This window comes from Carassius carassius, chromosome 42, assembly GCF_963082965.1.
Source record: "Carassius carassius chromosome 42, fCarCar2.1, whole genome shotgun sequence".
Lineage (NCBI taxonomy): Eukaryota > Metazoa > Chordata > Actinopteri > Cypriniformes > Cyprinidae > Carassius > Carassius carassius.
Window position 1 is genome coordinate 26,254,994 of NC_081796.1, and position 27,568 is coordinate 26,282,561.

Sequence of the window (27,568 nt, forward strand, 5' to 3'; positions counted from 1 at the left end):
TCTGATGCTCTTCTGCTCTCTAGTGTTCAACTTTTTTCATTCAGTATTTTATTTTAAATTTAATTATTTGTTATTTATTTAAAGTTATTTATTTATTTACCCCAGAGTCTTGGGTATACTTTAAGATTTTAGTTGGTTAAAAAGGCAACATTTCTAAATATCTAAGTCTTAAAAAAGAAATTTTCATTGAATATTTAATTTAAAATTTCATTTAATAATGCTATTATTCAATTTATTTTAATTTAAAAAATGTGTCCTCTTTATTTTGCTCTTTTCAATTTTTTTAAGTGCTTCTTTAGAACAATGTGTTTTCAAATCATTGAGCCGTATTTCTTCTCTTTACTCTCTGACCAAATGCTGATCATTAATCAGTAATCACTTCTGATTATGATTATTATATTGTGTAAGATATTAGGAATAATGTGTAAGGTATAAGATGCACATGTAACTTGTCATTAATGCAAAAAAAGTCCACCAGGTGGCGCTGTGTCCCTCATTAAGAGAGAACGGTCTTATTCTCTAGACTCCTCTGACAAACACATAATGCTCAGTGATCGCTTTTTCATCGTTGGGATCTGATCTGAGACTCTAGATTTACTTTCTCGGGTGTTTCTGCACAGAAAAACACTTCTTCAATGATATTTAATGAAGACTAAAGTCTCCTTGCTTCTCAAATGTTTCTCCTGAAAAAAAAAAAAAAAAACTCCAGTAATCTCATGTCTGGAATAAAAATAATTTTTTTTTTTTTTTTAATTAGCTTATCTTTTATATTATCAGTTTTCATTTTAGATGTATTTATTTATGTATGTATGTATTTTTTGCCAAACTCTGTTTTAAAACTTTTTTTTTCATCCAATATTGCATTTTAAATGTAATTATTATATTTATTTTTATTTCAGATTTTTACCCCAGAGTCTGGTTCTAATATTAAGATTTTACTTAGTTGCCAAAGCAACATTCCTAAATATCTTTAAAGTTTTTTTTTTTCAGCTAATATTTCTTTTTTTTTACATTAACTATTCCACAATATGTTTTTTAGCTCATCAAAAGTTAATAAAATGTTAATTTTAATTTCACACGTTAAAGTGAACATATATTATTTTTGTATGAATTAACATGAAATAATTAGTTTATTTATTTATTAATAATTAATAACATGCATTTTCATTGATTAATAAAGATGAGTAATGTAGGTCAGTTGATTACAGTTTTTTTCAATCGCTAACAAGCGCTTAACCATACTTCAGATCATTTTTCTAAACTCTTAACACAGACTTACACCTACAAAACACAATTGTCCAAATTGATCATTTTCTTCTCAAAAACACATTTTGTTAAATATATACTAACTCTCCATTTCAAAACAGAACACATGTTTCTCTGCGCACACACTAACTTTACCAAAAAACTGGAAATCTGACTCAAAATGAAATTATTATTTCAAAGAATAACACTTGTTTTCACTTCACAAAGTATATGCAGTCAATCACAGTACACCAGGTTTCAAAATACTGGTTATTGTTATTAGAAAAACGGCATAGACTTTTATGTTTCAGGTAACATGCAATCCACCTTTTACACTAAATTTCTTGGTTGGGACCTGCATGTCCACATGTACAGTAATGTTCACATTCAAACGCATTCTAGTAAAAAGCAAATCAGTTTTTTTTTCTTTATTGTTTACTGAAGGAGGTACAGTAGAAACACAGTATAATAGAACAGAACAATTTTACAGTATTGCAATGCTTACAGTGAACAAAATGCTTACAAAAACAAAATTTTCTTCTGAAAAGAAAAGAAAAAACAGCCAAAAGCCCAGATCAAAAGGGGGGAACTAAAAATAGCACAAAATTAATTTATCTAATCCCTGCGATCTTCAGGGTTAGGCCACATGTTTTCGTCAACATCACATCTAATATTATCCAAGGCGATGCACCTGGGATAAAACCGCTTTGTATGTCGGATCCACCCTTGGCAATCTTGAACTGTGATGTCCCTGCAGCCAGCATCCATGGCTTCAAGGAGGGACATCTGGTCATGTGGCTGATGGTCATAAACCTTCCACCTCCATGCAGAAAAGAACTCCTCTATGGGGTTGAGGAAAGGTGAATAGGGTGGAAGGAAGAGACTTACCAGTCTTGGGTGGACTTCAAACCATACTGTTATTGCTTGGGAATGATGGAAAGCAACATTGTCCCAGGTAACTACAAAGGTCCTCATGTTTTCACCCTCCTGATCCTGCTCTGGTACCAGGCGCTGGTGGAGATCATTGAGAAAGGCAAGGAGGCGCTCGGTATTATAGGGTCCAACCTGACATCTCTGAAGGAGTAATCCTGCATTTGCCATTGCTGCACACATGGTAATGTTTGCCCCTCTCTGTCCTGGCACATCAACTGTGGCCCTTTTTCCAATTATATTTCGTCCACGTCGACGCCTTTTGGACAGATTGAATCCTGCCTCATCTATGTAAATGAATTCACGAGGGGCCTGGTTGGCCTCCAATTCCATAATTCTCTGAAACAAGGTTTATGTATATCAAGTCATTACTGTATACCATACTGTACTGCAACCTATTACTGTGTAGGTTACCTACTTGCAATATACACTATACCTGGACATATTGTCGTCGTAGCTCCTTGACTCTCTCACTGTTCCTCTCAAAGGGAACAGTGTAGAGCTGCTTCATCCGCACTCTGTGTTTGGACAAAGTCCGTGTAATGGTTGTGAGGCTGATGCTTTCTATATTGCCAAATATCTCATGGTCCTCCACAATTCTAGTTTTAATTTCATGCAGTTTTATTGCATTATTTGCAACAACCATTTCCACAATGGCAAGCTCTTGATCATTATTGAGGAGCTTTCCTCTTCCCCCAGAGGGTGGAAGACGTTGCATTTTTTAGAGGAAAAAAAAATTCAACATATGCATTACTGTATGACCTTATTGACATGTCAAGTGAGAATAGAAACAGTCCATGTAAAATGCACTACTTACCTGTTGGTTTGTTGAAAGATGCAAGTAATGGAGGCAACGGTTGACCGCCTCAAATTGGGTTGCACTCTTTCACCAGCCTCTCTTAGTGAGAGACCGTGGTTGATTACGTGGTCAATGATAGTGGCACGAATTTCATCACTGTCTACTGTTCTTGCAGCCCTTGGAATGCCACCACCACGCATCCTTACACCTCTACCTTGCCCTCTCCTTGGGCCTGCTCCTCTTCCTGCACCTGCTCCTCTTACTGCACCTGCACCTCCTTCTGCATCTCTCACTGGACCTGCACCTCTCATTGCTCCTCTCACTGCACCTCCTTCTGCATCTCTCACTGCACCTGCACCTCTCACTGCTCCTCTCACTGCACCTCCTTCTGCATCTCTCACTGGACCTGCACCTCTCAATGCTCCTCTCACTGCTCCTCTCACTGGACCTGCACCTCTCATTGCTTCTCTCACTGCTCCTCTCACTGCACCTTCTTCTGCATCTCTCACTGCACCTGCACCTCTCATTGCTCCTCTCACTGCTCCTCTCACTGCACCTCTCACTGCACCTCCTTCTGCATCTCTCACTGCACCTGCACCTCTCATTGCTCCTCTCACTGCACCTCTCACTGCACCTCCTTCTGCATCTCTCACTGCACCTGCACCTCTCATTGCTCCTCTCATTGCTCCTCTCACTGCTCCTCTCACTGCACCTCCTTCTGCATCTCTCACTGCACCTGCACCTCTCATTGCTCCTCTCACTGCACCTCCTTCTGCATCTCTCACTGGACCTGCTCCTCTCACTGCTCCTCTCCCTGCACCTCCTTCTGCATCTCTCACTGCACCTGCTCCTCTCACTGCACCTCTCACTGCACCTCCTTCTGCATCTCTCACTGCACCTGCTCCTCTCACTGCACCTCCTTCTGCATCTCTCACTGCACCTGCACCTCTCATTGCTCCTCTCACTGCTCCTCTCACTGCACCTCTCACTGCACCTCCTTCTGCATCTCTCACTGCACCTGCACCTCTCATTGCTCCTCTCACTGCTCCTCTCACTGCTTCTCTCATTGCTCCTCTCACTGCACCTCCTTCTGCATCTCTCACTGGACCTGCACCTCTCATTGCTCCTCTCACTGCTCCTCTCACTGCTTCTCTCATTGCTCCTCTCACTGCACCTCCTTCTGCATCTCTCACTGGACCTGCACCTCTCATTGCTCCTCTCACTGCTCCTCTCACTGCTTCTCTCATTGCTCCTCTCACTGCACCTCCTTCTGTATCTCTCACTGCACCTGCACCTCTCATTGCTCCTCTCACTGCTCCTCTCACTGCTTCTCTCATTGCTCCTCTCACTGCACCTCCTTCTGCATCTCTCACTGGACCTGCACCTCTCATTGCTCCTCTCACTTCATCCCCTTCTGCATCTCTCACTGCACCTGCACCTCTCATTGCTCCTCTCACTTCTCCTCTCACTGCACCTCCTTCTGCATCTCTCACTGGACCTGCACCTCTCATTGCTCCTCTCACTGCACCTCTCACTGCACCTCCTTCTGCATCTCTCACTGCACCTGCACCTCTCACTGCTCCTCTCACTGGACCTGCACCTCTCATTGCTCCTCTCACTGCTCCTCTCACTGCACCTCCTTCTGCATCTCTCACTGCACCTGCACCTCTCATTGCTCCTCTCACTGCTCCTCTCACTGCACCTCCTTCTGCATCTCTCACTGGACCTGCACCTCTCATTGCTCCTCTCACTGCTCCTCTCACTGCTTCTCTCATTGCTCCTCTCACTGCACCTGCACCTCTCACTGCTTCTCTCATTGCTCCTCTCACTGCACCTCCTTTTGCCTCTCTCACTGGACCTGCACCTCTCATTGCTCCTCTCACTGCTCCTCTCACTGCACCTCTCACTGCACCTCCTTCTGCATCTCTCACTGGACCTGCACCTCTCATTGCTCCTCTCACTGCTCCTCTCACTGCACCTGCACCTCTCACTGCTCCTCTCACTGGACCTGCACCTCTCATTGCTCCTCTCACTGCTCCTCTCACTGCTCCTCTCACTGGACCTGCACCTCTCATTGCTCCTCTCACTGCTCTTCTCACTGCACCTTCTTCTGCATCTCTCACTGCACCTCTCACTGCACCTCCTTCTGCATCTCTCACTGCACCTGCACCTCTCACTGCTCCTCTCACTGGACCTGCACCTCTCATTGCTCCTCTCACTGCACCTGCACCTCTCATTGCTCCTCTCACTGCTCCTCTCACTGCACCTCCTTCTGCATCTCTCACAGCACCTGCACCTCTCACTGCTCCTCTCACTGGACCTGCACCTCTCATTGCTCCTCTCACTGCTCCTCTCACTGCACCTCCTTCTGCATCTCTCACTGGACCTGCACCTCTCATTGCTCCTCTCACTGCTCCTCTCACTGCTCCTCTCACTGGACCTGCACCTCTCATTGCTTCTCTCACTGCTCCTCTCACTGCACCTTCTTCTGCATCTCTCACTGGACCTGCACCTCTCATTGCTCCTCTCACTGCTCCTCTCACTGCACCTCCTTCTGCATCTCTCACTGCACCTGCACCTCTCATTGCTCCTCTCACTGCTCCTCCTTCTGCATCTTTCACTGCACCTGCACCTCTCATTGCTCCTCTCACTGCTCCTCTCACTGCACCTCCTTCTGCATCTCTCACTGCACCTGCACCTCTCATTGCTCCTCTCACTGCACCTCCTTCTGCATCTCTCACTGCACCTGCACCTCTCATTGCTCCTCTCACTGCTCCTCTCACTGCACCTCCTTCTGCATCTCTCACAGCACCTGCACCTCTCACTGCTCCTCTCACTGGACCTGCACCTCTCATTGCTCCTCTCACTGCTCCTCTCACTGCACCTCCTTCTGCATCTCTCACTGGACCTGCACCTCTCATTGCTCCTCTCACTGCTCCTCTCACTGCTCCTCTCACTGGACCTGCACCTCTCATTGCTTCTCTCACTGCTCCTCTCACTGCACCTTCTTCTGCATCTCTCACTGGACCTGCACCTCTCATTGCTCCTCTCACTGCTCCTCTCACTGCACCTCCTTCTGCATCTCTCACTGGACCTGCACCTCTCAATGCTCCTCTCACTGCTCCTCTCACTGGACCTGCACCTCTCATTGCTTCTCTCACTGCTCCTCTCACTGCACCTTCTTCTGCATCTCTCACTGCACCTGCACCTCTCATTGCTCCTCTCACTGCTCCTCTCACTGCACCTCTCACTGCACCTCCTTCTGCATCTCTCACTGCACCTGCACCTCTCATTGCTCCTCTCACTGCACCTCTCACTGCACCTCCTTCTGCATCTCTCACTGCACCTGCACCTCTCATTGCTCCTCTCATTGCTCCTCTCACTGCTCCTCTCACTGCACCTCCTTCTGCATCTCTCACTGCACCTGCACCTCTCATTGCTCCTCTCACTGCACCTCCTTCTGCATCTCTCACTGGACCTGCTCCTCTCACTGCTCCTCTCCCTGCACCTCCTTCTGCATCTCTCACTGCACCTGCTCCTCTCACTGCACCTCTCACTGCACCTCCTTCTGCATCTCTCACTGCACCTGCTCCTCTCACTGCACCTCCTTCTGCATCTCTCACTGCACCTGCACCTCTCATTGCTCCTCTCACTGCTCCTCTCACTGCACCTCTCACTGCACCTCCTTCTGCATCTCTCACTGCACCTGCACCTCTCATTGCTCCTCTCACTGCTCCTCTCACTGCACCTCCTTCTGCATCTCTCACGGGGCCTGCTCTTCTCCCTGGGCCCCTTGCTCTTGCTCTTGCTCTTCCTCTTCCTTGTCCAGACATTACAGTGTTTGTCTTTTTCTGTTTCTGTTTCCAAAAACATCACTCCTCAAAGTCCTCCTTTTATAGTAATAGAAAAAAATAACCCCTGCCACTGAGTCTAAGCCAGACTGGAACCAGCTGTGGTTGTCCCAATTTACCCAACATAAATCAGCTGTATGTCAATTATTCAATTGTTTGTTTATTATCAGCTGAGATATATTGTTTTTGAACTGATATCACTGCAGAAGCAGAGGTTTTTTTATACTGTATCTAAGGTTTGGAATATTGTTTTTGCTATTGTGGGATGTTGTGTGTTAACATTCATTAATACTACAAAAACAATCCATAATTTTGTTGGGAGGTATAGCTTGTCTGTTAAGAAAATGTAAGCATTTTGGAAATGTGTTCACTGACTGCATATTGTGTGAAAACGACATGAAATGTGTGAATGGTATGGCCACAAAAGACTGATGCTTACTAACTGTGTTTAGAGTTTTGGAAATGTGACAACTGTTTGGACAAACGCTTGTTAGCGTCTGAAAAAAACTGTAATAATCAGAAATATTATTTAATTGATGTATAATTTTTGTCTAATCAGATCATGTCCTTGCACTATTTTATTTATTTATTTATTTATGTACAGTATTTATTTATTTATTTAATAATTCACATATCTCTGTTATTTATTTTTTGTGCACATTCAACGTTGATACGCTTTTTTAATCTGTTTTATTTTCATCTTTTCTCTCTTATGTATTTCTGAAGTGATTTGGATCTCGGAGCACTTTGTTGGGATTACAGACATACAGATGATAAGCACATACAGATGCAGTTAGTGTGTGTGTGTGTGTGTGTGTGTGTGTGTGTGTGTGTGTGTGTGTGTGTGTGTGTGTTTGGCATCTGAATCTTGGATTGGATTAGTCTTTTAAAGTGGACGAAAGCGTAATGAATTATAGTCCAATCCCTCCGCCTGACCACTCTTAATCTCTCTGTGTGTGTGTGTGTGTGTGTGTGTGTGTGTGTGTGTGTGTGTGTGTGTGTGTGTGTGTGTGTACATGGGATTATGTGTTTTCAGGAGTGTGTCCTCACATCAGCAAAAAAATACAAAATAACTATAATAAAATGAATAAACACTTCATAGACATTAATAATAAGAAGAACAATCATAAAGACAAAAGTGCAAGAACAAAATCTCTAAACTTTAAAACTTGTGGAAAATGGAAATGGAAAATATAAAAACGATTGTAGTATATTAATGGTACTAGTATAATAGTGACACTTTACAATAATCTCTCATTTGTATATATTAGTTAATGCAATCAATTTTACTATGCATTAACTAATGATAACAGATACAACCTTTGATTTTAAAATGTTAGGAGTAATATTAACGAAGATTAATGAATGTTTGTGTTAACTAATGTAGCTTGTTGTAAAGCTTATTGTAAAGTGATGCTGAAAATAACAACGGTGTGGAAAAAAGTGCATTGAGGACAGTTTATGATGACTAAAAACATGAATTAAGTCAGTTATGATTTCATTTTGTAATACCATTTCATAATAGCTATTTTATATTTGACATCTGGGATTTCTAGTCAAATCGGCATTGCATTTATCTATTTTACCCATAATTCTGACTTTTAAAAATGTTTTTCTGCGTTGGGTCTGCACGATACGAACTATAAAGGATTAGAGGAAGAAGTTGTGTGCTGTTTTCCTGCTCACACACACACACACACGTACGTGTTCCCAGATGGCTTTGGTTGACCTGTAATCCGTGTGGTTTCTCTGCTCCGAACACAGCTGGGATTACAGAGGAGCGTCTTTGTATCCGTGTCTCAATCTGTCTCTCTGTGTTCATGGATGAGAATCTCTGTGTCTGCCGAATCTGCTCTCTGTGTGTGTCCTGTTTGATTGTGTGCTCAGATCCAGGTAAGTCTCAGGGAGTTGAGCTGAAATCATGCGTGGTGTGAATCTGAGCATTCAGGATTTGTAGCTCTGTGTGTATAATTGTAATGATCTGACTCCTCAGACGTGCTGTCTGATTGTTTGAAGCTGTTTCAGTGCTCGCTGTAGTCAGTTTAAGAGATTCTGTAATTGGGAGAATATTCTTATTTTGACCAACATCAGAACTGTATGATGGTTATGTTTTGTTCTGTAATAATAACCATGCAGTTCTATTTTTCTTTATTTTTTTGTCTATAAATTCGGATTGTAGCCACACACACACGGACACAGAGATTTTTTAATTAGGTTTAATTTTGCTGGGAAGTGATAGTTGATCACTTAACTTATCCACAAGAGTGATATGTTGTATTTTAATTTTTTTTGACTGTCAGTTTTAGTTTTACATTGATATTTTATTTTATTTTATTTTATTTTATTTTATTTTATTTTATTTTATTTTATTTTATTTTATTTTATTTTATTTTATTTTATTTTATTTGTTAAATGTATTTATTATTATTATTATTAATCATAATAATAATGAATAACTTTATGTATTTCTATATGTAGTTTTTCACATTTTATTTTATTTTATAATTTTCTATTTGTTAAATGTATTAATAATAATAATAATAATAATAATTAATAATTGTATTTAATTATATATATATATATATATATATATATATATATATATATATATATATATATATATATATACATATATATATATATTTATATTTATATTTTTATATATATATATATATATATATATATATATATATATATATATATATAGTTTTCACATTAATATTTATTTAGTAAAACTTTAGTTTGTCCACATAATAATCCCTGGTTTTTGACTGTCAATTTTATTTGTATTTTTATTTTATCTTATTTGTTAAATGTTTTATTATTATTATTATTATTATTATTAAGTATGATGATAATAATAATAATAATTAATACTTTTACGTAATTATGTATGTAGTTTTTCAGATTAATTTTTATTTATTTAAGTTATATTTTACATTTCACAGTACTTTGTATTTGTGATTTAGAAAGATGCATAAAGACTAATAAGTAAATATCTCTCTATGTAGGTCAATAAATTAGGTTATTATGAATTCGCTGCAATAAAAAAATGGGTTGTTGACAGTTATGCTTTTTAATAGATGCACAATGTGAACAAATTAATACTGTATGTGTAAGCGTCTAACGGCCGCCTGCTGTTTTCTCTCACAGGTGTGTGTTTCCTGTGTTTGGTGGACGTGGTTCCTGTCAAGAATGAAGATGGCGTGGTGATCATGTTTATTCTGAACTTCGAGGTCATGCCAGACGATAAAGTGTATGAACCGCAGGATCTCAATCATAAGCTGCCTCTGCTGTGGCGCCATTCAAGTACGTCAATGTGTCCTCTTCCTTTTCAGGAAACAATGCAGCCTCTTTACTTATTACAGTCATTACATTCATATGTACCTAAATAGGCACACATTATTACAAAAATAAATAAAAAATTAAATTAATAAAAAAATAATCAGAAAATATAATTGTTTTAGTTATGGAAAACATGGACATTTCATTGAATATCATAACTGTAATTAGAAACGAATTACTGAATTCAATTTATAATTATGTGTTACTCTATATAGTGGTAGTTTTGTGTTTTTGAGCAATTTTAGTCGCACGTATTAAAGAATATTTAATCTGTGTTTAAATATGGAAATTTGGAATTTAATCGTCATGGAAATAATAATTGAATGTATGTATGTATCTATTTTTTCCCTTCCATTTTAAAATCGTTTTACATTGAAAATTTGGAAATTAACTATATATATATATATATATATATATATATATATATATATATATATATATATGTATGTATGTATGAAATACAATAGAGGAATAAAACGAACACTGAATGCAGCAAAAGTTTATGCCAATACATTTTAACAGCCATAATTAAGTGTGAAATGACTGAAGGATATAACTATTTGCTAAATGAGCAAAGACAACTTACACTATTCTTTTCTTCTTTTTTTGGTTTCTGTTACTAGTATTTTTTTAAATGACAAATGCAATGAATACACATGTATCGGCAAGTATCAAAAATAAAAGTATGGGTATCGGCCTTGTTCTGGAAAAAATCTGTCCATCCCTAATTATTTTTTGAGTATATATTGTTAGATCATTTACAATTTAAAGTCACAGTAGCAAAACCTGCCCATTAAATTTGCATGGTGGAAACCGCCCATTGAGCCAAATGATGATGCTTTGTGGTACAAAAAAAAAAAAAAGTTGAATTTTGACATTTTCTCTCTGTGCTTGTCTTAGATCGAGCTTGTGGTGTCCGTTTACGTCTGCCGCTCCTGAACTCCAGGAATAACAGTAAATCTTTTCTGCGGGAGGATCCAGAGTCCGGACGTGGAGCGTGTTTCTCCAGCAGCTCTCTTCCACGAAGCCACGAATCCCTGGCTCTGGGCGAGCTGCTGTCTCTGTCTGAACACGAGCCGTCTCGTCTGACCACACCGTCCTCGCTGCTGCCCAAAGACCAGTGCAATCTCCTGAGCAGTGACCCCTCGTCCCCTTCTCCGGCCCCCCCACACCCCGCTGCACTGCCCCTGGGACACTCCTCTCCTCGACCACAGCGGCTCAATCCGGACGCCTCGGTGTCCAGCAGCAGCCTGACCAACAGCCGCTCGCGCGAGAGCTTTCACAGCATGCGCCGCGCATCTTCGGTGGACGATATCGAGGCCATGCGGCCCGAATGGGACCGAAAGCACCGTGCTCGACCCACCAGCGGCAGCACAAGTGAGAAAACTGACCAGAAATATTTCTTTTACTGCAGAAGGGTGCATTCAGTTAATCAAAAGTGACACTTAAAATGTTACAAAAGATTTCTGTTTCAAATAAATGCTGCTTCTATTCATCTGTGAATCCTGAAAAATAAAATGTAACAGCTTCCACAAAAATATTAGGCAGCACAACTGTGTTTACCATTGATAATAATCAGAAATGTTTCTTGAGCACATTAGAATGATTTCTGAAGATCATGTGACACTGAAGACTGGAGGAATGATGCTGAAAATATCAGATGTGCATCACAGAAATAAATTACATTTAAACAGAGATCCACACAGAAAACAGCTGTTTTGAATTCAAAAAAATATTTCAAAATTTTACTGTATTTTTGATCAAATGAATGACGCCTTGGTGAACAAAACAGTAGTGTTGTTATTGTTAACAAAAACAAACTATTAAAAATGGTTGCCTTGGTAAAATAAAGCTGAAATAAAATAATGTAAAAAAATCTTTAATAAATTAAAATGTTGCATATGCAACAAACTGAAATTTTATACATTTGAGATAGTAAAATTACAAAAATAAAATCTGAAATATAAATTAAAGCTAATAAAACAAAACAAAAACTAATGACTAAAGCACATAAAAAATTCAAAAACTTTAACTAAAATAAGGAAAACTGAAAATATAAATATTTAAGCTAATCTGAAATATTAATACATACTAATATGATATAATATATGGCATTAGAGACTTCTTTACAGAAGAAACAATAAACAATTCCTACCAATCCCAAATGTACAGATCTTGTGACACTGAAGACTGGAGTAATGCTGCTGAAAATTCAGCTGCGCATCACAGAAATAAATTATGTTTTAAGAGATATTCACATAGAAAACAGCTGTTTTAAATTCTAAAAATATTTCTAAATTTTACTGTATTTTTGATCAAATAAATGAACAAAACGCCTTGGTGAACCAAACAGTAGTGTTGTTATTGTTAACAAAAACAAATTACTAAAGAAGCTGAAATACAATAATGTAAAAATAGTAAAATTACAAAAATAAAATCTGAAATATAAATTAAAGCTAAATTAAATAAAAAACAACTAAAGCACATAAAACAGAAAACTGGCAATATAAATATTTAAGCTAATTTGAAATATTAATACATATAAATATAATATATAGTATAAGAGACTTCTATACAGAAGAAACATAAAAAAAATCCTAATGTACAGATATGATTTGCTAACTCGTACTGTAAATGTCTAAAGGGTTTCAGAGCAAACAGAAGATTTTCAACAACCTTTCCTCATGCAGGTGCCATGAACAACAAGTCCAGCATCCTGAACTCTACCTCTGATTCGGATCTGATGCGTTACCATGCCATCAGTAAAATCCCACAGATCACGCTCAACTTTGTGGACTTTAAACCAGACCCTCTCATCGCCCTCCCGGCCGGAGATATGGACATCATCGCTCCCTGCAAACTCATTGACCGCACGCACAACGTGACAGAGAAGGTCACTCAGGTAAGACGCTTCCACCCTTCAGCTTTGGCTCGAACTCAAGAAAGCATTTGTAAAGTAATGTGAATTGAACTGTTTGTCCCTCTGCTCGAAACGATATGATTCACAGTTTAACGTCTCTGATGGCGGGAAAAACATCAACGTTAGACTTTAGTGCCACACTTTTACTTAAAGACGGTTTTTGAAGGAAGCAGTTGATGTTGGTCTGATGTAATGTGCTTTATCTGGCAAAGCTGAGATTCTGAAATCGTGGTTTTTTTTTATTTGCTCGCTCAAAGTTATAGGGACGTGACAATAAAGTCTTAAGAAAGTGACACGGACTGACTTTGAAAACATGCACTCTTGAAAAGTTATGTTTCAGAAGGAATATTTCACCTGGAAATGTCTCACTCGTGATGTTTTGAACCACTGGACCAACCTCTTTTTTCACTGGACACAAAATGAGATGTTGGGTGAAATATTATTAATGAACCCAAGTTGAATGCAAAACATAGAAGTCCACTAACAATACTTCACATGTCTTCTGAAGTCATTAAAAACTTTGTTTAAAGAAACACATTTGATTCAAATGTGTTGCATCACCCAGTTTGACGTCAGTGATGCCAAACACAATTAATTCACATACAGATGATGGAGAATGTATGTGACGTCTATAGCAGTGATTCTCAACCTTTCTGACTCCATCGTTCACAGCAATATTAAAAGAACCCCTAAGCCTTTGGTAGTCTGGTCTTCAAAACTTATTTTTAACTATGGGCACAGTTTATGTAAAATAAAAATAAAAATTCAATAAAAATGAGCTGTGTTCCTCACAAATCAAGGTTTTACGAGACTGTGGGAATCCTGTTTCTACAGAAAACGTATTTTAATACTTGTTCATCTGATTTTAAACACATAGATTCACATGAATAAATACAGAAATAGTCTTGAAGCCCCATGGTTAAAAAAAGCACTATTCTAGAGCATTTTTAATCACCAGTGAAGCATTATTTTTTAGAGTGTAGGAAAAGTCAGTTCCTATCAGCTTCAAGACTAGAATTAATTTAGAAAAACTAAGCATTGCATAAATGCATTTATATGTGCTTTTCTGCATTTGGCAGATGGACATTGGACATCCTCTGGGAACCCAACCCTTTTTCTACATATTTGTGTTAATTATTTTTAACTAATTTTATTATTTGTTTATTAACTCTTCCTTGCAAAAATGAGGTATTTCAACTGCAAAGTGTCTTAATTAATAAAATAATTAACATATTTCATTTAAATTAAATTTTATATTTATTGAAATATTTTTCAATTTTTTTTTATTATTTGTTAATTAATTCCTATATAAAAAAGAATATGTTATTTTAACATTTTATATGTTATTATAAGTGTCTAAATCAAAATAATAATACAAAACTGTAAAACTAAGTAAATGTTTTTAATTAATTAATTATGCTGCATAATTTTCTTAAATATTTTTAACTAATTTTAGAAACGAATTAATTTGTCCATGCAAAATTCTGTACTTGAAATGCAAAGTGTCTAAATTGAGAAGAAAAAAAAAATATATATATATAAAATTTATTTTATGTATATTTTTGTTATTCTTTTTTAAAAAATAATTTAAATTAATTCTTCCATACAAAAAGGTGTTGTTTGAACTGCAAAGTGTCTAAATTTAAGAAAGAATTAAATCTTAAAAAAATATACATATTATTTTAATGCAAGTTTTTTTTTATTATTTGTTGACTAATTTTAACGATTTGTTAATTTATACATACATACATATGTTACTTTAACTACAAAGTTTCTAAACTAAGTTAATTAATTGTATGCATATATTTAATAATAATAATAATAAAGTTAATTAATTTTACGAAATGTTTTATTATTATTTTTATTCCATAAAAATTTCTCTATCTGAGAGTGTATTTTATCCTTTAACATCTTGCATTGAATATGTAACTGTGGATTAGATTAGTGAGCATCAGTTTGGGTCTGACTGTTATCATCCGAAATGCTCTTGTGTTATCCTGGTGATGCAGATGATGCGATTACTTTAATTAGCGTAATATGATGAGCTCTAATCAGATCCTGTTCACCACTGCACACTAACATGATCTCAGATCAGCCATAATGCAGCTGTTTCTAATTTGTCCACAGCAGGATTTAAGGAAGAATTCACTATTGATTGCCACAGTGAGTCTTTGTAAGATGCATGTGTGTGTGTGTGTTTACATGGGCAAGAAATGATTTGCACGACTGGTTAAATGTTTGGAATAATTAAGAGTTTTGATGCTTTTGAAAGAAGTCTCTTCTGCTCAGGCAGATCAAAAATACAGTTAAAAATGAGAATATTATTTAAATGTAAAATAAATGTTCCATTTGAATATACTGTAAAAAAAAAAAAAAAAAAAAAAGTAATTAATAACTGTGATGCAAACTAAATTAAATGTGCATCATTACTCCACAAAAAAAAAAATCTATTTCAGCATTGATAATAATCAGTAATGTTTCTTGAGCATCAAATCAGTGATTCCTGAAGGATCATGTGACACTGAAGTAATGATGCTAATGAAGGAATAATATTTGTCTTGTTAAATAAATGTAGCCTTAGTGAGTTACATAGTGAACTTCTTTCAAAAACATTTTAAAAAATCATAATTATTTCAAACTTTTTGTCTGGTACTGTAGGTGGGTCATGGTTTTTATCTTTGACACTGCAGCTGTGTGTTTAATTCATGTTGTGCTATATTTAGTTGCATACAAACCATCACAAAAACACACACACCCACACACACACACACATGTTTGTTTTTGTGAAAAGTGTGTTCATCCCATAGGTGTAATGGTTTTTATACTGTACAAACTGTATATTCTATGGCCCTACACCAACCCTACACCTAACCCTAACCCTCACAGGAAACTTTGTGCATTTTTACTTTCTCAAAAAAACTCATTCTGTATGATTTATAATTGTTTTGAAAAATGGGGACATGGGTTATGTCCTCATAAGTCACTCTCTCCTTGTAATACCTGTGTCATACCCATGTCATTATACAGAGTTGTGTCCTGATATGACACAAAAACAAGAGCGCACACACACACACACACACACACATACACACAAACACACACACGCATTCACAAATCAGGAGCACACACCACGGATGATGTATTAAACTACATGCATGTTACATGGACAAACATTTCTGCTTTTCTCTTAAAACTTTCTAAGTATTCATTCACAATAAGACTATGAATGAAGAAAGTAAAGAGTCCGATTTGACTTCATATTTACTCTAAATTAGGGTAATGATAGTAAAAAAAAAACAAATTTGATTTCGATGTACAATTTTCATGATAATGCAATGTTTGAATTTAAAATGGGTTTCAAAGGATGAATTTTGAGATTTTAAGTTTTCAAGTGATATATCGTTTCTGATGATTTCTAAAGTGTGACAGAGAAAAAGGGAACAAAGAAGACTTTTTTTTAAACAAAGGTCAAAACTCCTGTTATGATGTAGGTTTTTGGGGTGCACTCTTGCCATAAATTATTCTATTACTTTTCATTCATAATTTTTAACATTCATTTATTTTATTGGTAAAATATCTATTTAGGAGTCTTAGACCTTTCCAACGATATATAGTTTGCCATGATTAGATTAGGATTTAATTGTAATATAGTGAAGTAAACGTAGGCGTCCCACCGAGGGGCCCAGTGGCAGTTAACAGGTTAAATATCACCACCTGTGTGTGTGTGTCCTTAAATACTCTTTTTCTGATAGCGGTGTCCTCTTACTGCACAAGTAAATCATTCTTTCTGTTCAGAAGCCGTGTGTCTTTGATTAAATGTGCATCAGATACTCTTCAGTCTGTCCTCTGAACAGGGTTTGATAATTAATCTAGACCGAGGAAATGCAACACTCATCAATAATCAATGATTAATGTCATGCATTCTCTTTCATTGGCCTCTCAGAGATCAGAGCATCACTGGTAACACACACCACATGTCAGGCTGTAAACTGCCCCCATATGTAACCTTCAGAACTCAAACGTGCTCTTGTGAAGAGCGTTTATTAAAACTAAAGTGAAAAACGACTCATTCCGAATGGCTGTGTTTAGTCACAGTGAGGTGGTAAAGAGCAAACAGTCTGCTAGTAGAACAGCAGATACAAGTCAAACGTGGAAAAGTCTTGAAAAATCATCTTAAATTTATAATGCAAAAGAATTTAAGGTGCATTATAAATGGACCTCACAAGGGGTAAAAATTGCAGTGTCTAATGGAGAAATATGTGTATTTTTTTTATGTACTTATTTTTGGAGGTCTACTTATAATATCTTATAATATTAGTAATTTTTGTTGCAAATAATTATACTTTTATTTATTAATTTATTTATTTATCCATCATCCAGAATTACTGACTGTCCACTTATAGTTGTATATAAGTGTGTGTCTATATATATATATATATATATATATATATATGCATGCTGTTGGGTCCATACAGATGATAAAAATAAAATCTTCACAAATATTATGAGGGCAACATATTTATTGTGTCAACAGCCAGCTGTGCATTTTAAAACCCTCTGATTTGATTATTAAAATGTGTTATTTGCAGAGATGCGAGCAGATATAATATCATGAATCATAATCCTGCGGCTGGTGTGTGTTAGTGCTGAGTCAGTGTGTGTGTGTGTGTGTGTGTGTGTGTGTGTGATGTGAAGAGCTGCTGGAGAATGTTAAAGCTATGCGTCTTCATTTGAATATATTAATATCTTTCTGAATGAGTGTGGTTTGTGTCACCTGACCCGCTCCACCTGAAGCCTCTCCCCGTCACAGGTGACCCATTTTGGCCGCGCAGGGGCCATTAATCTTGATGGGACGGGTGTGGAGGTGGGGGGCGGCTCATTATGGGATGTAATTGAAATAGGCGCTGTTTTGCACTGCATTGATCCGAACTCGTACCGTCCTCATCTCTCATGTGCCAAAACCTTGACTCGGACCTGAGTGCTTCAGGGCTTCGGGATGAGAAACACAGGATGTGTGTTTGTGCATTTAAAACAGGGTCATTCCTGTTACACGGTACTGAAAATGAGGACAATTATGGTATATTTTCCTCACAATATTTAGTTTAAAACACTGTTCAAGTAAATCAACTAAGACAGTGTTTTAGTTAAAACAGAACAACACGAATTATAATTAACAAAGAAAATCTGATTCAAAAGCTCAAGACAGAATCTCATATCTGGCAGCGGCTGATGTCTAAAATGTTTGAGAGCCATGTTTCATTGTTTTCGTCTGCCTCAGTGGGAATAAACTCACACACATCGAGCAGCGAGACTGAACTTTAGGATTGAGACACTCCAGTTGGATCGTCTGCCCATTTTGAGGCTCGTACAGATGAAGAAGGTGCTCGAAAGCGATCTGTTTCACGGCCGTACGGGGAACCGCCTCTCCTCGGCCAAATACACACATGGCTTGGCTTTCTGTCTGACTGTATGTTATCAGTGTCATCTCAACAGATTGTAAGACAATTGTGAAGACACCAAAGCACATAGCATTCAAACTAGCCAAACTGTGATTTTATTTTATTTTATTTTATTTTATTTTATTTTATTTTATTTTATTTTATTTTATTTTATTTTATTTTATTTTATTTTATTTTATTTTATATATTTTTTAATTTAATTTAATTTAATTTAATTTAATTTAATTTTATTTTATTTTATTTTATTTTATTTTATTTTATTTTATTTTATTTTATTTTATTTTATTTTATTTTATTTTATCATACGTGCATGGGTCATGAAAGCGCATGTCTGCTGCACAGGGGAGCAGTCACACTGACAGAAGCACTCTATTTTCCATATGCAAGCATTTTACACATTATTGATAATATTACATTATGTTTTCCCATTAATTCTGCACATTCAGCACATGCTGAGTTCCCTGGCGTACAGAGTTCTGCTCCAAATAAAACAAATACAATATTGCGGCTCTGTCAGGCTGGTGTAACACACACAAGAATCATTTCCTCATTTCACTCGCCACATATTTTTGTCTTCACGTATGTAGAAGCAGGTAGTAGGTGCCTTCGGAGGAACATGATGCCATTATTCTCAGTTATGCACAAACAGCATTTGTAGTTGGAGTAATAAATCATGATACGGCTGCTGGCCTGTATTCTCTTCCATCGCTCATGATGTCTGTGAACGGCTGCAGGTCTCGCCCGCTGGGGCTTCAGCCACTGTATGTGATTCTACACAAAACACAAATAGAGTTGCTGGAAAATAAACAGGTGTGGGGGTTCTCTATCAGCACTATCTACAGTATGTGAGATCATGTTAGTGCACCCAAAAGTGTATTTCTCATGTTCAACACCTGTGTGACTCTATTCTGTTTGCAGAACACAAAGATGTTTGGAAGAAGGTGGACAAAAACACTGACATTTTTAAAAATATATTTTTCTGTTCCTCAGAAGAAATTACATTAGTTGACATGGGATGACATGAGCAGGAGTAAAAGATGACAATTCTTGAGTGAAAAATCTTAAAAATAAATAAATAAATAGGCAATTAGAGAGAAGAAAATAATCTTAAAATATTTTATTAGTTTTGACATAAATAGGACAAAAAATATTATTATTATTATTATTATTATTATTCCTTTTGACTAATAAATCAAGTTCAGTGGTTTGGCTCCTATTTAGCAGATAGGAGCTTCTCTGTTATGATTGGTGAATGCTCCTCGTCGGCTGCTCCTCTTTCTTGTGGGGTACCCCAGGGTTCAATTCTTGGCCCAATCTTGTTTTCATATATATATGTTGCCGTTAGGGAGTATTATAGGAAAGCACAATCTATCCTTTCACTGTTATGCTGATGACTTGCAGATTTATTTGCCTTTAAAACCGAATGATAATGTCGCACTAGACTCCCTACTTAGTTGTATCGATGATATTAGGAAGTGGTTGTCACAAAATTTTCTTAGTTTAAATAATGAAAAAACGGAGTGTATCATCTTCGGCAACCCAAACGGTTCAGCGGTGAGTTTGGGGGCTTTGGCTCCATACCTTAAGCCTGCTGTCAGAAATTTAGGGGTTACTTTTGATTGCGACATGAAATTTGACAAGCAAATCAGCAATATTGTCAAAATGAGTTTTTTTCAGCTTCGTCTTCTAGCTAAAGTTAAGCCTTTTCTTAATAGGCATGATCTAGAAAAGGTGATTCATGCTTTTATTAGTTTGAGGTTGGATTATTGTAATGCTCTCTACGTAGGTTTAAGTCAAGGCTCTATTGCACGACTTCAACTTGTGCAAAATGCTGCCGCTCGGTTTTTAACAAATACACCTAAGCGTGTACACATTACTCCTGTCCTCTATTCCTTACACTGGCTTCCAGTACAGTTTAGAATAGATTTTAAGATTTTGTTGTTCGTTTTTAAGGCCCTAAATGGCCGAGCACCGGAGTACATAAGTGAGATTTTAACCCTGCGTGAGCACAGCCGGTCGTTACGGTCTTCAAATCAACTGGTTTTAGAAGTCCCAAGGTCAAAGTACAAGCGTTGGGGTGATCAGGCGTTTGCAGTTGCTGCCCCAAGACTTTGGAACAAGTTACCCCCTGATATCCGTACAACTGCAGATGAAACTCTTTTTAGGTCTAAACTTAAAACCCACCTGTTTAGGATGGCTTTTAATACATAGTAGTGGTGACACAATTTCCCTCTTGCCGTTTTCTTTTTGTTATATGTATTTATTGTATGATATGATGTTTATTGTATTCTATGATGTGAAGCACTTTGGATACCTGACGGTTGTTGTAAAGCGCTATACAAATAAATGTTGATTGATTGATTGATTGAATAAATAGGCAAATAATGTAAAAACAGCATAAATAATTACATTTATTATTTTTCACTAATGAATAGCAAAATAGTTACAAAAACAAACATTGAAATTTAAAATGTTTAAAACACAAATTAAATTTGACTAATAAATAGACAAATAATGATGAAAAAGCATAAATAACTGCATTATTAATTTTGAATAATAAATAGACAAATAATGATGAAAAAGCATAAATAACTGCATTATTTATTTTGAATAATATATAGACAAATAATGATGAAAAAGCATAAATAACTGCATTATTTATTTTGAATAATAAATAGACAAATAATGATGAAAAAGCATAAGTAACTGCATTATTAATTTTGACTAATAAATAGACAAATAATGATGAAAAAGCATAAATAACTGCATTATTAATTTTGACTAATAAATAGACAAATAATGATGAAAAAGCATAAATAACTGCATTATTAATTTTGAATAATAAATAGACAAATAATGATGAAAAAGCATAAGTAACTGCATTATTAATTTTGACTAATAAATAGACAAATAATGATGAGAATAAGTAACTGCATTATTAATTTTGAATAACAAATAGACAAATAATGATGAAAAAGCATAAATAACTGCATTATTAATTTTGAATAATAAATAGACAAATAATGATGAAAAAGCATAAATAACTGCATTATTAATTTTGACTAATAAATAGACAAATAATGATGAAAAAGCATAAATAACTGCATTATTTATTTTGAATAATATATAGACAAATAATGATGAAAAAGCATAAATAACTGCATTATTTATTTTGAAAAATAAATAGACAAATAATGATGAAAAAGCATAATTAACTGCATTAATAATTTTGACAAATAAATAGAAAAATAATGATGAAAAAGCATAAATAACTGCATTATTAATTTTGAATAATAAATAGACAAATAATGATGAAAAAGCATAAGTAACTGCATTATTAATTGTGACTAATAAATAGACAAATAATGATGAAAAAGCATAAATAACTGCATTAATAATTCTGACTAATAAATAGACAAATAATGATGAAAAAGCATAAGTAACTGCATTATTAATTTTGACTAATAAAGAGACAAATAATGATGAAAAAGCATAAGTAACTGCATTATTAATTTTGACTAATAAATAGACAAATAATGATGAAAAAGCATAAGTAACTGCATAATTAATTCTGGCTAATAAATAGACAAATAATGATGAAAAAGCATAAATAACTGCATTATTAATTTTGACTAATAAATAGACAAATAATGATGAGAATAAGTAACTGCATTATTAATTTTGAATAACAAATAGACAAATAATGATGAAAAAGCATAAATAACTGCATTATTAATTTTGAATAATAAATAGACAAATAATGATGAAAAAGCATAAATAACTGCATTATTAATTTTGACTAATAAATAGACAAATAATGATGAAAAAGCATAAATAACTGCATTATTTATTTTGAATAATAAATAGACAAGTAATGATGAAAAAGCATAAGTAACTGCATTATTAATTTTGACTAATAAATAGACAAATAATGATGAAAAAGCATAAATAACTGCATTATTAATTTTGACTGATAAATAGACAAATAATGATAAAAAAGCATAAATAACTGCATTATTAATTTTGAATAATAAATAGACAAATAATGATGAAAAAGCATAAGTAACTGCATTATTAATTTTGACTAATAAATAGACAAATAATGATAAAAAAGCATAAATAACTGCATTATTAATTTTGAATAATAAATAGACAAATAATGATGAAAAAGCATAAATAACTGCATTATTAATTTTGACTAATAAATAGACAAATAATGATAAAAAAGCATAAATAACTGCATTATTAATTTTGACTAATAAATAGACAAATAATGATGAAAAAGCATAAGTAACTGCATTAATAATTTTGACAAATAAATAGACAAATAATGATGAAAAAGCATAAGTAACTGCATTATTAATTTTGACTAATAAATAGACAAATAATGATGAAAAAGCATAAATAACTGCATTATTAATTTTGACTAATAAAGAGACAAATAATTATGAAAAGCCAAGTTTAAACTGCAATTTAAAGTTTTTTTTTTTTTATCAGAGTCGACCTCTATTAGCCACGCTGACCTGGAGTAGAGCGCTGCAGTATTGATGGAGCCGCTGAAACACACCTGCTTCCTCGACTGTAAGCTGGTTTTGTCACTAACATCCCACCCAAGCCTTATTGGAGCTGTCACTCGTGTTCGTTTGCCGTCCTCATAATTTTCAGCCGTCACGTCTGGTTGTTTGCTACAAGGGTTATTAGATCCATTAATCAAGCATTATGAAGCGTGTCTGAGGCTTTATTTGCCTTTGGTGGCATCGTGTCATCCTTCAGGATTCATCATGCTGCTGGATGTGCCTTCAGAGCGATTGTGCTGTTATTGATCAAGAACAGCAAGAAACACCATGAAACTGCTTATGATGTCTGATCAGACATATCATCTTAAACTGTTTGTGTCATTTCAGCAGGGAACTTGTGTGTGTTTCATATATATATATATATATATATATATATATATATAGTATATACACAGTCAAATAAGACAGGCACCTTCAACATTTCACACATTATCACGGTTTATACACTTTATGAGCAAAACATGGTCAGGTCAAAGTGTCTGAATCATTTTTGGTCCAAATTTTGTATCAGTTTTACCAGTAGTCCACTTTATACTGTAAAAAAATGGCCGTGAATTTAATGGTAAAACAGTACAAACCTGTTAAATTTACGGGGAAAACCCATAAACTGACTTTCCAAGAATTCTCTGCATTGCATTTCAGATTTTGTTTGAATTTGACGTTTTTATCTTTTAAATAACTATGTTTCTTCTCATGGTTTCTCATCTGTTTTGTTTATTAGGGTTGTATGTTACATATAATGTTAAATGAATGTTTATTGCATATTTCAGTTTGCGGCTCACCGTGATGGTGATTAGTGTTTGTGTGGATGACTCTGTGCACCTTCTATGTAAGTTATTATTTAAAAGCTGCTTGTGATGGGCTTTGGTTCATCATGTGACTTTCTCATCACCACCTACTTTTGGGGGTTATCAGTGTATTACAAAGGTACAAAACAGATTTCAGTACTTCAATGGGTTGGAATATTAACATTATATCAGTTAATGAAATTACGGTATTTAACTGTAAATTTAATGTAAAACCTAAAACATTGTTGTCGGCACTTTCAGATTCTGCATGATTTCCTTCAAACGGTGGATGATAAAGCAGGTCAAATTCAGGCACTGTTGAGCAGAAATGTCTGTGTTCTGGAAAACATACTCTCTCCATCTTATGTAGAGTTTTTTCAGGCTGGTCCCTGGAGACCTGGGTCTCGAAGTAAGTGGGCTAATGTGAGCGGTGTGATGAATGTGATGTTTGTTCATTAACCGAGAGCTGCGTGAACTGACACGTGATGAATCGTGCCTCCACCGTCCTCCCAGCGCTAATGAGAGTCTGAGCCATACAGGACAGCATCTCTTAAACTCTTGCCATCTTCCCACAGCATTGACCTCTGTTCCTGTCCACTCTCGTCCATCTATCACTCATCCCCATGTTATCACTGAACCTCATTTTCTGCTTTCTGTCATGACTTTAGCAGCATAATGAAAGACACATCTGCCCTTCGCTCACCTTCAGCCGCGGCTGCATCACTTTTCCTAATATTTTCCGGCTCTCCGACACGTTTAAGATGGATTTGGCCGGTCAGCATCACGCCTCGGGACTGACTGAGACAGTTTCTCAACTAAAGCCCACGGTGGATCTCTCTTTAGAGACAGATAAGGTCCATGAATGATTTCCGTCGACACAGCTGTGATTTTATCTTTAGCTTTCGGCTGTAAAGTCATTTTCTTAACCTATTTGTTAAACCTCTGAAAAGACTTTTTCTGGGAGCTTTTCAAAGACATGTCACTCTATAAGACATTTTAGAAGATAGGAAGAAGAGTTGAGCACAATATATGACTCTGCTGAATATTCAGAACTAAGGTGAATATCAAAATAGCACTTTTATGTGCTAAGCTATATTTTAATTGCGTCTCTGATTTTAACATCAGTTCAAACTGATTCAATGAATCGATTCGAGCCTCTGACTCAGTGATTCATTTGTGTCATCATTTATAAATACTCAAGTGCCATTATTCTTAAATTAAAATGTGGAAAACATGCCTTGATTATTTCCAACCAGATTTTTGCTGTTTAGTTTTGAATCTACTTAGCAACTTTAAGTCACTTTTCTTAATAGCCATTTAAGATAAAACACATAGATTTTAAGCGATATTATAAAAAAAACATATAATGTTTGAATAGTCATAAAATATTAAATTTGTATTTATTTGATTCAATTCATATATATTGAATGACAATATTTGCAATGATTTTTCAATAAAAATGATTATGTTTTCCAAACTATTTAAACTTTAAAAAAATTCCCATTTTGAGATTAGAAGTGGAAACATTGAAATAAATTAAGTCACTGACTATATATAATAAATATAATATCAAATTTTTTTATGTTTTCTTTAATTAGTTTTTTTTTTTTTTTTTGGCTTTCAAATTTATTAATAAATATATAAGTCTAAATAAAAAATGTTTCATTCTATTTCCTAGATGTTAAATATACAAACATTGAAAGTAATGAATTAAAACATTTATTTATTTTTTTTTTTTTTTTTTATTGTTTTAATTTTATTTATTTATTTATTGTTTTAATTTTATTTATTGTTTTAATTTCATTTATTTATTATTCGTTTTATTTAATAATTTCTTAAAAATACTGTGGAAAGCAAAAAATATATTTTGATATTTTTCACATTTTGTAAATGTTGTCAAAAGGCTTGAAAGAAAAAAAATATTTCTTAATTTCATAATTTTTTTTTTTTTTTTTTTTTTTTTGCTTCATATACAGGTTTTGGATGACAGTCATTGCAAACACAATGTGGATCTCATTTGTGTGGATCCCTCATTAGATTGAGTGCGGAATCACACTGTAAACCCAGAACTAAAGCACCTTGTTTTACAAAAGACGTGTCAGCAGATGTGTCACAGTGTGTGTGTGTGTGTGTGTGTGTGTGTGTGTGTGTAGATGCTGCCGCAGCACTCCAGCTGTAAGTGGGGCAGAGAGGAGCGGTGTTCAGAGTAATGGTGTCGTTTGTTACCTGCCGGAGCTCGGAGGAAACCGAGGCAATGATTCAAACACAATGTGAAACCAGAGCTTTTACTCTTCATGGCTGGAAGCTCCGGTTCTGCGGCTCGATGTCCACTTCAGGAGATTTCAGCTTGATGGGAAGAGAATGAAAGCTCTGTGAGTTATTCAAGGACGTCATTCAGATCAAAGAAGAAATATTAACTGAAAGGTGCCATAAAAAAAAATCATAAAAGATTAATTATCGACACAGAAAGTGTGGCCCCAGAGGGTTTCTCAGCTTTTATTTAAAAAACCTGACGTCCTTGTGACTTAATGGGCTTCTGTCAGTACCACGACGATTAAACAGCTGTTTCGGAGACATAGTTCACCCAAAAATTAAACCTCTATGAGTTGCTTTGACAATGCAACAAATTAAACTGGCAAAAATAGTTTAAATTTTTATTCTAGGAATTTAATTTAATTTAATTTTTTTTTTATTCTAGGATTTGAATAAAATGTTGTTATTTTAATCTAGTATTTGAATTAGATTTTAAATAATTTGTTATGATATTTTTTGAATTTGTACAAAATAAGTAATTTGTTATTTAAATTATTTTATTTTTTTATTTATTTTTAGCTTTAATTTATTTTTGTTTCCGTTTTAGTAATTTTATTGTTTGAAGTTAATCTTTATCCATATTTTAGTTGTAAATTTCATTTAATATCCTGAATCAACTCATCAAATAAATTGAACCAGTTTATATAGACTTGATTTTTTGATCATATAGTTTTATTTTATCATCATATATTGTATATCTAAAAGCTGATTCAAAAGATTAATATATAAATATAAAAAAACAACTAATAAAACATTTTAAATCACGTAACAAAATAACTAAAATTTTAATTGAAATTCAAATGAACACTGTAAATGTAAAACTAAAATATTTAAAAAATATATATGTTTAAAATAAATATGAAAAAACTAATAAAAAATATTGCATCAAATAAAAAAATGTAAAAACTGAAAATAAAAATCTAGAAGCTAATTAAAAATATTAATAAATAATATAATAGTAAATAATACTGAAATCACCATTGTAATTTAATAAAAAAAACTTACTTTCTTACATTCACTTTCAAATTAAAATACTGAGACGCACATGATACTGAAAAAAAATAAATAAATAAAACAGAAATCTTCCAGATGTTTCACATTCAGCTCTGGTGCTCATGAGCGACTCGTGTGTGATTATTATTAAAGTTCAGACATACTTGCACTGATTGCGATATGTAAATATGGGAGGAACTTCCTCGTAATGGTTTGATGTTTATGCGTTATCTGTTTCATGCACAGCGTCCAACATCATCAAAGAGAAGCTTATTCATGAGATTATGACAAAAATGGTCAAAAACGCACAAGCAAACGTTAGTCTGTGTGCTGCTCGGCCATATACGG

General features: G+C 35.0%; 1 protein-coding gene across 1 annotated transcript in view; it reads left to right on the forward strand.

Moving 5' to 3' along the window:
- Positions 1-27,568, forward strand: part of LOC132124445 (potassium voltage-gated channel subfamily H member 2-like) — a 123,957-nt gene that overhangs the window by 54,035 nt on the left and 42,354 nt on the right. Inside the window, exons 3-5 of the mRNA XM_059535445.1 lie at positions 9,979-10,134; positions 11,071-11,547; positions 12,861-13,072. Of these exons, the coding sequence (XP_059391428.1) occupies positions 9,979-10,134; positions 11,071-11,547; positions 12,861-13,072 (845 nt within the window). The remainder of the gene's footprint in view (positions 1-9,978; positions 10,135-11,070; positions 11,548-12,860; positions 13,073-27,568) is intronic.